The 11472-nt window shown below is 43.7% G+C and overlaps 1 protein-coding gene across 2 annotated transcripts in view; it reads left to right on the forward strand.

The window, feature by feature from the left end:
* Window positions 1-10548, forward strand: part of LOC110502641 (methylcytosine dioxygenase TET3) — a 48308-nt gene extending 37760 nt beyond the window's left edge. For both annotated transcript variants that reach the window (XM_021580846.3, XM_021580848.3), the window contains 7 exons: window positions 1755-1848; window positions 2251-2459; window positions 2673-2823; window positions 3426-3653; window positions 4458-4634; window positions 5075-5225; window positions 5494-10548. In XM_021580846.3, coding sequence (XP_021436521.3) covers window positions 1755-1848; window positions 2251-2459; window positions 2673-2823; window positions 3426-3653; window positions 4458-4634; window positions 5075-5225; window positions 5494-6671 — 2188 coding nt within the window. In that variant the 3' untranslated portion in view covers window positions 6672-10548. The remainder of the gene's footprint in view (window positions 1-1754; window positions 1849-2250; window positions 2460-2672; window positions 2824-3425; window positions 3654-4457; window positions 4635-5074; window positions 5226-5493) is intronic.
* Window positions 10549-11472: the final 924 nt, after the last annotated feature.

Here is an 11472-nt window from a genome sequence, read left to right on the forward strand (position 1 = left end):
CGTTGTTCTTCTGTTTTGTTTGGTGAGTTTATTAATTATTAAACATGTGGAATTCTACACATGCTGCGCCTTGGTCCAATCATTAAAACGATCGTGACATACAGTGGGGCAAAAAAGTATTTAGTCAGCCACCAATTGTGCAAGTTCTCCCACTGAAAAATGAAAAATTTTCATCATAGGTACACTTTAACTATGACAGACAAAATGAGAAAAAAAATTCCATTGTAGGATTTTTAATGAATTTATTTGCAAATTATGGTGGAAAATAAGTATTTGGTCAATAACAAAAGTTTATCTCAATACTTTGTTATATACCCTTTGTTGGCAATGACAGAGGTAAAATGTTTTCTGTAAGTCTTCACAAGGTTTTCACACACTGTTGCTGGTATTTTGGCCCATTCCTCCATGCAGATCTCCTCTAGAGCAGTGATGTTTTGGCCAGCCTGGTGCAGGTCGAAAAGCATTAAACATGTATGGCAATTTAGCTAGTTAGCTTGCACTTGTTAGCTAATTTGTCCTATTTAGCTAGCTTGCTGTTGCTAGCTAATTTGTCCTGGGATATAAACATTGAGTTGTTATTTTACCTGAAATGCACAAGGTCTTCTACTCCGACAATTAATCCACACATAAAACGACCAACCGAATCGTTTCTAGTCATCTCTCCTCCTTCCAGGCTTTTCCATCTTTGAACTTATATGGTGATTGGCATCTACACTTTTACCACGACAACCGGCAAAACATTTCGTCTTTCAATCACCCACGTGGGTATAACCAATGAGGAGATGGCACGTAAGTACCTGCTTCTATAGACCAATGAGGAGATGGGAGAGGCAGGACTTCCAGCGCCTTCTGCATCAGAAATAGAAAGGAGTTCTATTTTAGCCCTTGGCATCGCAGACACGCTTTGGCGCGCGCGAGCAGTGTGGGTGCAATAATTGAATAACATGGATTTCTAAATGTATTTTGCGATGCTCGCGCACGCAACGTGTCCGGTCTGGTCAACATGTAAGGATGAAGATGAACCCATAGGCTACTCGTGGTGATGGCCAATAGGTTCCTTGTGGCAACAGCCTATTTTAAGATGAGCTACTTTGAAAAACAGTGCTGCTGTTAGCTACAAATTAGGATTTGTTGAGAAAAAATATTTATATTGGTTCTACAGACAGATTCATCTTCTCTTTTCAGCAGTAGGCATTTGCTTTCCAAACTGTACATTTTTCTCACGATTGTATTTTGAAATCTGCAAAAGGAAACTGACAGCCGCAACCAAGCATATAAATATATTCCACAGATGGCTGCTCCAATTCAAGTCAGGATTGGCATCCATTGCTAGTGTACCTATGACTTTTAACAGTCAAATTGCCAGGGTACGGGGTTACAAAACCCTTCTATGGATTATATGTCTATGGCCACAACGCAACAAGCTGTAGTCTATTTGGCACGCATGCAGCCCAAACAATTTGTGTTGGTGTTTCCTTTTTGGCAGATATGTGCTTGTAACAAAACTTAATCCATAGTTATTTTTTTATAAACTGTTGATCCTCTATGGGTAAAGGATGCTCTCTGGTGTATTTTTAACATTGGGAGTGGGCTGTGGTTGGATAAAAAATTATAATATAAAAAAAGGAACATATACTGTATATAAATATATATATTTTTTTTTTGCTGCCTCTTGGCCTGGACCCAGGGGCTTCATCCCCAGTAAGCCCCTGCAATAATCCGGCTCTGTATGTTATTGCTGTGTATGTTCAAAGGTATGGAGAGAAAGGGAAGGCAGTAAGGCTGGAGGTGGTGGTGTACACTGGGAAAGAAGGACGCAGTTCCCAGGGTTGTCCCATCGCCAAGTGGGTAAGTACCTCCTGTGTGTGTGTGTGTGTGTGTGTGTGTGTGTGTGTGTGTGTGTGTGTGTGTGTGTGTGTGTGTGTGTGTGTGTGTGTGTGTGTGTGTGTGTGCATGCGTGCGTGCATGCCTCTGTGTACACTGCTACGTGTGTGTGTGTGCGTGCCAGCGTGCCTGTGTGTACACTGCTGCGTGTGTATGTGTGTGTGTGTGTGTATGTGTGTGTGTGTGTGTGTGTGTGTGTGTGTGTGTGTGTGTGTGTGTGTGTGTGTGTGTGTGCGTGCGTGCGTGCATGAGTGCCAGCGTGCCTGTGTGTACACTGCTGCGTGTGTATGTGTATAGGTGCGTATATGGCTGTGTGTGCGTATACACATCTGCATGTCTGTGTAGTAAACCTTCTCTCTCCCCCAGGTGATTCGTCGGGGCAGTGAGGAGGAGAAGCTGCTGTGTCTGGTGAGACACCGGGCAGGGCACCGCTGTGAGAGTGCCGTGGTGGTGATCCTCATCCTGGCATGGGAGGGCATCCCCCGGGGCGTGGCAGACAGTCTGTACCAAGAACTCACTCAGACCCTCTGTAAATACGGCTCCCCCACCAGTCGACGCTGCGCCCTCAACGAGGAGTGAGTTACTGAAACAACAGACCTATGCGTATTATTCAATAACAGGCTTACACATACACATTTACATTCATAGAACAAAGGAGTTAGTTCTTTCCTTTCTAGCATTTAGTGACCTGTCTCTCTCCCTCTCTCTTCAGTTGCACTTATGTGCCAGGATCTAAATGGATCTTCTTCCCCCTCTCCCCCTCTCTCTCCCTCTTTCTGTCTCTCCAGTCGGACGTGTGCGTGCCAGGGTTTGGACCCAGACACTTGTGGCGCCTCGTTCTCCTTCGGCTGCTCCTGGAGTATGTACTTCAACGGCTGCAAGTTCGCCCGCAGCAAGATCCCCCGAAAGTACCGCCTGCTGGGAGATATGCCGCAGGAGGTGAGGACCAGGACACTCCAGTCAAACTGTGTCAAACTCTAGTCCTCTAGGGCCGGCCACAGTGTCAGCAGGTCTTCGTTCCTCCCTTGCACTTATATGCTCATTTAAGGTCATTGATTAGCTAGGGAGTCCACATACCTGGTTTTCCTGGTCTAAATCAGAGCTAGCTTAAGGGAAAGAGCAAAAAACCAGCAGCCAATTTGACTCTCTAGGAATTGTCTGACATCCCTGAATTAGATTTGAGAGCCTGGTCTGAAAAGAACCCTAGCCACTTCCCAATATGCCTAAACCCTAGCTCTTTGCTTTGCTAATCTAAGCCTTGTTATAGCTTTACAATCAATGGTTTAGAATAGATATTCCTATATGAATAGTCTTCTTGGCATGTTAAAGTGGCTAATAGACTCCTAGTGGCAGGTTGATATGACAGTCAACGCGTGACATGGAGGATAGTGACTTAAACATTACTGGTATTATCTTAAACACTCCCAGATTCTCCAGGGGCCTCTCCTTTATTTCCTCACACCTTTTCCCTCATCTGTTCCTGTCCCTTTTTGTCCCACTCTTCCTCTGATCTGTGTGTTGTCTGTCTGTGGGTTGTTCAGGAGGAGAAGCTGGAGAATCGGCTGCAGAACCTGGCTACAGACCTGGGTCCTGTCTACCAGAGACTGGCCCCGGAGGCTTTCCAAAACCAGGTGGATCAGGAGCAGGCGGGCCAGGACTGCAGGCTGGGTCGGAGGGCAGGCCGACCTTTCTCCGGGGTCACGGCGTGTGTGGATTTCTGTGCCCACGCTCACAAAGACACACACAACATGAACAATGGCAGCACTGTGGTACGCCCCTCACATGACTGTTTGTCAATGGACACACACACAGGTGCACACACATTCACTGTCAAACACACAGAGAAATAGACACAGATACATACGCTCACTCAATCGCGCACACGTAAACACACGCACGCACGCACACACACCCACGCACACACACCCACGCACACACACTCACTGTCACACACAGATACTTAGACACTCACTTCTGATTGCGTGCCAGCATATTAATGGACATATCATATATTTTTTATTTTTGGGGGCCTGGGTAAGTCAGCTTTAATACTGCAGAGAGATTGTAGCATTGTACCATCATTGTAATTGTCTGCATCATTTCCAATCCCCCATATATTATTTTGTAAATATATACAGTATATATACACATATATGTTTTTAATATATTAATGAACATATCTTAGACAAATGTCAATATCAAATCAGTAACATGTTTCCATAGTTGAAACAAAAATCAATATCAGCTATCATATCACCTCGCGACACAACGCCTCTCACCTATTTGATAGTTTGTCTGTAAGCACTGAGATGTAGGCTACGTGTGCCTTTTTAAAAATGTATGTCGTTCTGTCCTTGTCTAAGGATGTTCTGTATTATGTCATTCTGTATTATCATGTTTTGTATGGACCTCAGGAAGAGTAGCTGCTGCTTTTTCAACAGCTAATGGGGATCCTAACAAAATACCAAAAATACCTGTTTTCACTTCCACCAAGATAGGCATTTTATCCCGGAAATCTGGGAGATACTGTGTTAGTCTTTTCCATTTGCGTAAAATGTCTCACCGTCCTGCAGGTTTGCACTTTAACCAAGGAGGACAACCGTGCGGTGCGTAACGTCCCTGAGGACGAACAGCTCCACGTCCTGCCCCTTTATAAGATCTCACAGAGGGATGAGTTTGGCAGTGCCAATGGCCAGTGGGCCAAGATCCAGACTGGGGCCCTGCAGGTGCTCTCAGCCTTCCCCAGAGAGGTAGGTTCCAACACTCAAGGTTTAAGTCTCCCCTGGGTAAAGATCTATATGCAGCTTCCTCTCCCCCAGTCCTAACCTTATTAGTGGGAAAATGTGAAACTGACAGAAGAGATCAGCATCTAGGGGCAACTTCACCCTAAATCGGTTCGTACCCCCTGTAGCGACCAGGAGAACCAAGAGGCTATAAGATAGGGTGGCCAACCCTCCTCTTATAGAGTTACTGGGTGCGCAGGCTTTTGTTCCAGTCCTGCTCTACCACACCTGATTTTACTAATCACCCTGCACATCCAGTTGCCCTTCAGGGTGAGGGTTGGTCACCAATGCACCCTTTGGTATTGAAATTAGTTGGTGTCAAGGACATGTCAATAGGATGGGTTTGATTCTTGATAAAAGCATCTACTAAAAGCTCTCCTTAATGACCATGTTTATATCATCACCAGGTGCGTCTGCTGGCTGAGCCGGTGAAATCAGCCCGTAAGAGGAAGCAGGAGGCCAAGCTGAAGGCCCAGGCTGACAAACAAGCTGCAACTCAGGACAGGAAGCCTGGACAGAGTCCACTAACCCCGGGCAAGGTCAAGACTGCCAACAAAGGTAGAGATCTCTGGTTGATTGATTGATTGATTGATTGATTGATTGATTGGTTGGTTGGTTGGTTGGATGATTAGTCAATTGGTTGGTTGGTTCATTGATTTATCAATTGATTGATGGATGGGTGATTGAGTGGGTGGATGGGGTGGGTGCATTAATTGATTAATTGGTTGATTGATTGTTGCTACAAAATCATGTACAAGAAAAAGCTTGAAAAATGTGGTATGTAAATACTCATCATTAATCCCGGTTTGTATGTTTAACTTGACAGGTTTGAAAAGTGCTTCTTCAGCAGATCAGTCCCCCTTGTTCAAAAGAGAGCCTCAGTCCTTCAGCTCTTACAGACCAGGAAATGTGGGTGCGTATGTACCAGACTCTAACTCCCCTAGCACTTACAACCACAGCACCCCCACCTACCCCACTCCTCCTGGAAGATCAACACCAGGGATGGAGTCTCTTTCCCCCCATCGCCTCAGCCTGCCTGCCCCCCAGTACAGAGGGCCACCAGGGACCCAGAGCAATGGTTCCCCATTCCATTACAAGAAAATGGAAGAGGCTGTGGCTGTGAATGGTTACTCCCCAGGACTCAGCAGAAAGAAGCTTGTGGACCCTGACACATGTCGGACCCCCCCAGGAATGCCCCGGGGTGGCGACTACTCCCCCAGGATTTTTAAAACGGAGCCCAACAAGGTGCACTGCTCCCCTCTCCTCAGACCCCCTCACAGCCACAGCACTCCTCCTCCCTCCTCCTCCACCCACACCCACCCAGAGGGCCTCCACAGCAGACTCAATGGGCTCCTCAGGGCGAAGGCGGAGCTGGGAGTCAAGGACGGGGTTAGAGGTCATGTAGGTCATGTTATTCCTCACAGTGCCCCCCATCCTCCTCATCAGGCCCCTTCCCCTCTCTTCCCCAACCCAAAAGAGGTCAAACAGGAACAGGAAGAGGTGTGGTCGGACAGCGAGCACAACTTCCTGGACAGTGATATCGGCGGGGTGGCGGTGGCTCCCTCCCACGGTTCCATCCTGATTGAATGCGCCCGCCGAGAGCTCCATGCCACCACACCCATCCTCCGGCCCGACCGCAGCCACCCCACCCGCATCTCCCTGGTCTTCTACCAGCACAAGTCCCTCAATGAGCCCGACCACGGCCTGCACATGTGGGAGGCCAAGAAGGCCCGGAGGGAGCGGGAGAGAGAGGAGGAGGCTGAGAGGCTGGGGATGGGCCTAGACCTGGAAGAGGTTAGCCCGGTCAAGGGGAAGAGGGGGAATGGTGCCGGCAGTGAGAGTGTGGAGCCTGAGGAGGAGGTAGAGGAGGAGGGCCCGGAGGAGAAGAAGGGTGTGTTGACAGTTCCTACCCGGAAGGCAGTGACTGTCCCGCGGGATGGGGTGGTCACTGTTTCCCCTTATGCTCTGACACAGGTCACGGGCCCTTACAACCGCTGGACATGAGATGATACTGTTATGTACACACACAGACACATACAACAAATACATTTGAACACACACCACCCTGTGCTACTGCCTTACCTCAATCAACATTACACTTCTAGTCTCGTTATGTGTTATTTCATTGTGTTACTTTTTTTAATGTATGTCTGTTTATTTTTATTTCTCTTTGTCTCTGCTTTCAAAGTGATGAGGAAGACTATCATTTGTGGGGTTTTAACTGTGAGTTTTGGTATTTGATGATAAAACATTTTGATCTGGTTTTTCATGTAAAGAGATGGTGCTCAGAACCAATTTTTTAAACTGGTTTTATATAGGAATTGATTAATAAGAACAAACAAGATGTGATTATTTATTCTGATTATTTTTGTACTTTTTTTGGTGCAAGGCTATTTACTGCAATTTTACTGTCAACCAGCATTTTACACTAGTAAACACTCATGTTAAGTCTCTGAGGTCTTTGTTTCAACCAAGAGTGCTCTTTTCACAAGATGAGTTTTATCAATGATTGATTTATATAATGGTGCCATTTGTAGCAGCAACTTTTGATAAACAGACCACATATTACACAGTATGTAGTTTTATGTGAAAATAATGAACACATGTAGCATGGTGCTTTTCCTTCCCTTCCCTGTTCCTCTATTGGTGGTCATGAAGGAACAGTACTTCCCTGTTCCTCTATTAGTGGTCATGAAGGAACAGTACTTCCCCAATCCTCTATTAGTGGTCATGAAGGAACAGTACTTCCCCATTCCTCTATTAGTGGTCATGAAGGAACAGTACTTCCCCATTCCTCTATTAGTGGTCATGAAGGAACCGTACTTCCCTGTTCCTCTATTAGTGGTCATGAAGGAACAGTACTTCCCTGTTCCTCTATTAGTGGTCATGAAGGAACAGTACTTCCCTGTTCCTCTATTGGTGGTCATGAAGGAACAGTACTTCCCCATTCCTCTATTAGTGGTCATGAAGGAACCGTACTTCCCCGTCCTCTATTAGTGGTCATGAAGGAACAGTACTTCCCCATTCCTCTATTAGTGGTCATGAAGGAACAGTACTTCCCCATTCCTCTATTAGTGGTCATGAAGGAACTGTACTTCCCCATTCCTCTATTAGTGGTCATGAAGGAACAGTACTTCCCCGTTCCTCTATTAGTGGTCATGAAGGAACAGTACTTCCCCATTCCTCTATTAGTGGTCATGAAGGAACAGTACTTCCCCATTCCTCTATTAGTGGTCATGAAGGAACAGTAGTACTTTCGTTTTTGTTTTTGTCTGGATAGATTTAGTCTTTTTGTTCAGTGTACATATATGATGACATATTGAAAAAGCACTTTTTTATTTTTCATAACTTGAAAAAGGTCCTGTTCCAATATGTACAGATCGAGAGATATATCAGACAGCTCGTGTGAAACCTCTTCTCCTCTTTATTCAGTAGTTCTGTGTGTATTTGTTGTTGTTTTTTGTTGTTGTAGAATGATAAATTACATATCAGTCTCACACAAAACCAAGCTTACTAAGCAATTATGAAATGCTGCATATAAAGATTGTGTCAGATTACGGTGCTTATTATTGTCAACCGCACTTGATTTATATGAATCTGGATAATCATGTTTGTTCACTGTCTGGACTTCTAGAGTGTTTTAAATAGGACATGTTTTTATACAGACATAGCTAAAAAAGACCACATAAAACCTGTTGAAATGGTGACTATATTACTGTATATTTGTTACTGGTGCTAACAAGATCTGTACCCTCTTTTTAACTGACTCGGGCATTGATGGACAGTTATGTTTTTCCATATGCTGGGTATAAATACATTATACAAGTGGATACCAAACCAATCAAACCCCTTTGTTGTTTCTCATTGCCTCCTCTTCAATTTTTGAGAGACGCTGCTGACAAAATAACACACCCCTCAGATCGTTGCATCGTCATACATTGTAGGCTTATCACGTATTGAGTCAGACTGTAGACCTCTACAGATTATAAACCTTCTTCTGATAGGGGCAACCATTTTGAGTATTAATTCATGCTCACATTAGTCAATCATAACCATGTAATAATAGGCCCATTCACTAATACTCAGTGCTTTGCTGGGGTAGGAGCGAACCGGAGCTGAATACTGCCACCTCAAATGTTCTACAGCTTGAGCTCCTGTTCCTCTTATAGACTATTAGCTCAAAAGTATTGTGGAGCTCCTACAAAATACATATCAACAGTACCGGCACCCAAAAGGGGTACCGACACCTAGTGCAGTCCAAGTTAAGCACTGCTACTAATGTAATCGATTAGGCATCTGTTGCATTGATCCGTCTTAACATATGCTGAATATAAATCAGCTCAACGCAGATAAAGATTTCACTGGTGCTTTCATTTTACTAATAGACAGAGCTGGAAATGTTTGATTGTTTGGTTTTTGTCATCTTTTTTTTCTGTTGTTTTTCTCTTTGTTTCTCAGGTGTGAGTGAGGTTGTTAATTTACCCAGTCTTCAACCCAACTAGGGCATTACCCAGTCTTTAACCCAACTAGGGCGTTACCCAGTTTTCAACCCAACTAGGGCATTACCCAGTCTTCAACCCAACTAGGGCATTACCCAAGCTTCAACCCAACTAGGGCATTACCCAGGATTCAACCCAACTAGGGCATTACCCAGTCTTCAACCCAACTAGGGCATTACCCAAGCTTCAACCCAACTAGGGTATTACCCAGGCTTCAACCCAACTAGGGCATTACCCAGTCTTCAACCCAACTAGGGCATTACCCAGGCTTCAACCCAACTAGGGCATTACCCAGTCTTCAACCCAACTAGGGCATTACCCAGGCTTCAACCCAACTAGTGCATTACCCAGTCTTCAACCCAACTAGGGCATTACCCAAGCTTCAACCCAACTAGGGCATTACCCAAGCTTCAACCCAACTAGGGCATTACCCAAGCTTCAACCCAACTAGGGCATTACCCAAGCTTCAACCCAACTAGGGCATTACCCAGTCTTCAACCCAACTAGGGCATTACCCAGTCTTCAACCCAACTAGGGCATTACCCAGTCTTCAACCCAACTAGGGCATTACCCAAGCTTCAACCCAACTAGGGCATTACCCAGTCTTCAACCCAACTAGGGCATTACCCAGACTTCAACCCAACTAGGGCATTACCCAGTCTTCAACCCAACTAGGGCATTACCCAGTCTTCAACCCAACTAGGGCATTACCCAGTCTTCAACCCAACTAGGGCATTACCCAAGCTTCAACCCAACTAGGGCGGACACAGTCTCCTAAAAAACGCTGTCTTCCAATAGTGTCTTTAACAGATTCACAAAGTCAAACCATATACTTAGACCTTTCCTCTGAGATAAGTATGTTGACACATAGATTTAATACATTTTATACAAGTAGAAAGGTATATACAGTACATATATAGTCTATTACATTATATTGAATGTAGGCCGTTGCAAGTTACTGATGTGGTAGAAAACAGTCACTTTAAAATGTTTACACATTTACATAAGACAGTTTGTAAGAAAAAAGATGATCCTGTAAACTTTTGTAATTGCTTCACTTGAAGATTTCTCGTATCTTCCTTTATGTGTGACTTGAAAAATGTAACTTACATCAAGGAGGAAAAACTAGAACCAGCATTTAAAACTCAAGGTTTTTATTGGAATAAAACAATATAAAATACACATCATGTGAAACGGACTGTTTTTACTGTACTATTCATGGTTTGTAGATAATGAGCAGTCTTGCTATTTTGAAACTGATTTCCAAAATGACTGTATTTAACTGTGTATATCAATTTGACAGACTTTTAAAAAAAATACTAAATTCAGCATTCCTGTCAAAGGCTGGTGATTTTGAAATAAAGATGTATTTATATTTTGGACTTGTGTGTCTGTTTTTGCTTTATTGACAATAAGCTACTTCAAACTGTACAAGCTCTAATACAACATTGTGTGTGTGTGTGTGTGTGTGTGTGTGTGTGTGTGTGTGTGTGTGTGTGTGTGTGTGTGTGTGTTCTGTCTGTCTACTGTGTCACATTGACCCATTTTGAAATGTGAATTAAACTCATTCAAACAGAGAGGAAGAGGCAAAGCGAGAGGGATAACCGGGCCCAAAATCTTTCTCTAGCAGGTGGCGTTTTTGTTTTGTTTTGCTCACCAAGCTAGGAGTTTTTGTATGGAAGTTAATGAGAGTGTCAAATTTGTTTAACAAAATATTATATGGCTTATTTTCTACCTGTGGCTTATTTGATCAAATATATGTTTCGTAATGCTTAGGTTGTTGCGAGTGTACTGATATAAGTAGGCAAATTTGAGAAAAAACACTTTATATCGGAGTCGTAGTACAGAAGTCCAGAGATGACATATTAATACATTTAAAAAATCCCTTGTTTTGTCGAGATCACAAGATAAACTCTATAAAATAGGAGTGGACTTACTGATGATAGATTGACACTGAAAGTTTAGCTGAGGAGGCAGAGTCCACAGTGGATCACCACATCCATTTTTATTTTGTTCAGGGATTAACCCAGGCAAAAATTGCATTATGTCTGTCAATTATAGATGTCTTCCAATTTTGTCTCCAATCTAATTTTAAAGACATGTAAAAGTGTGGTTGCACTTCTATTTTAAATGGATTGAATGTGGAATGTTCAGTGCAAGAAAAGTTAACATTGAGGTCTATGGTTGCAGACTACCAATGAAAGTTTACCAGACTACCAATAAAAGTTGATTTTAATATTTTTAACAAGGAGGTTGTCCTGTCAATAGCAGCAAAAACACAGTCACAAACAACAATTAACAAGTTG

The sequence above is a fragment of the Oncorhynchus mykiss genome, chromosome 23 (genome assembly GCF_057628025.1).
Source record: "Oncorhynchus mykiss isolate SJ-2025 chromosome 23, ASM5762802v1, whole genome shotgun sequence".
Lineage (NCBI taxonomy): Eukaryota > Metazoa > Chordata > Actinopteri > Salmoniformes > Salmonidae > Oncorhynchus > Oncorhynchus mykiss.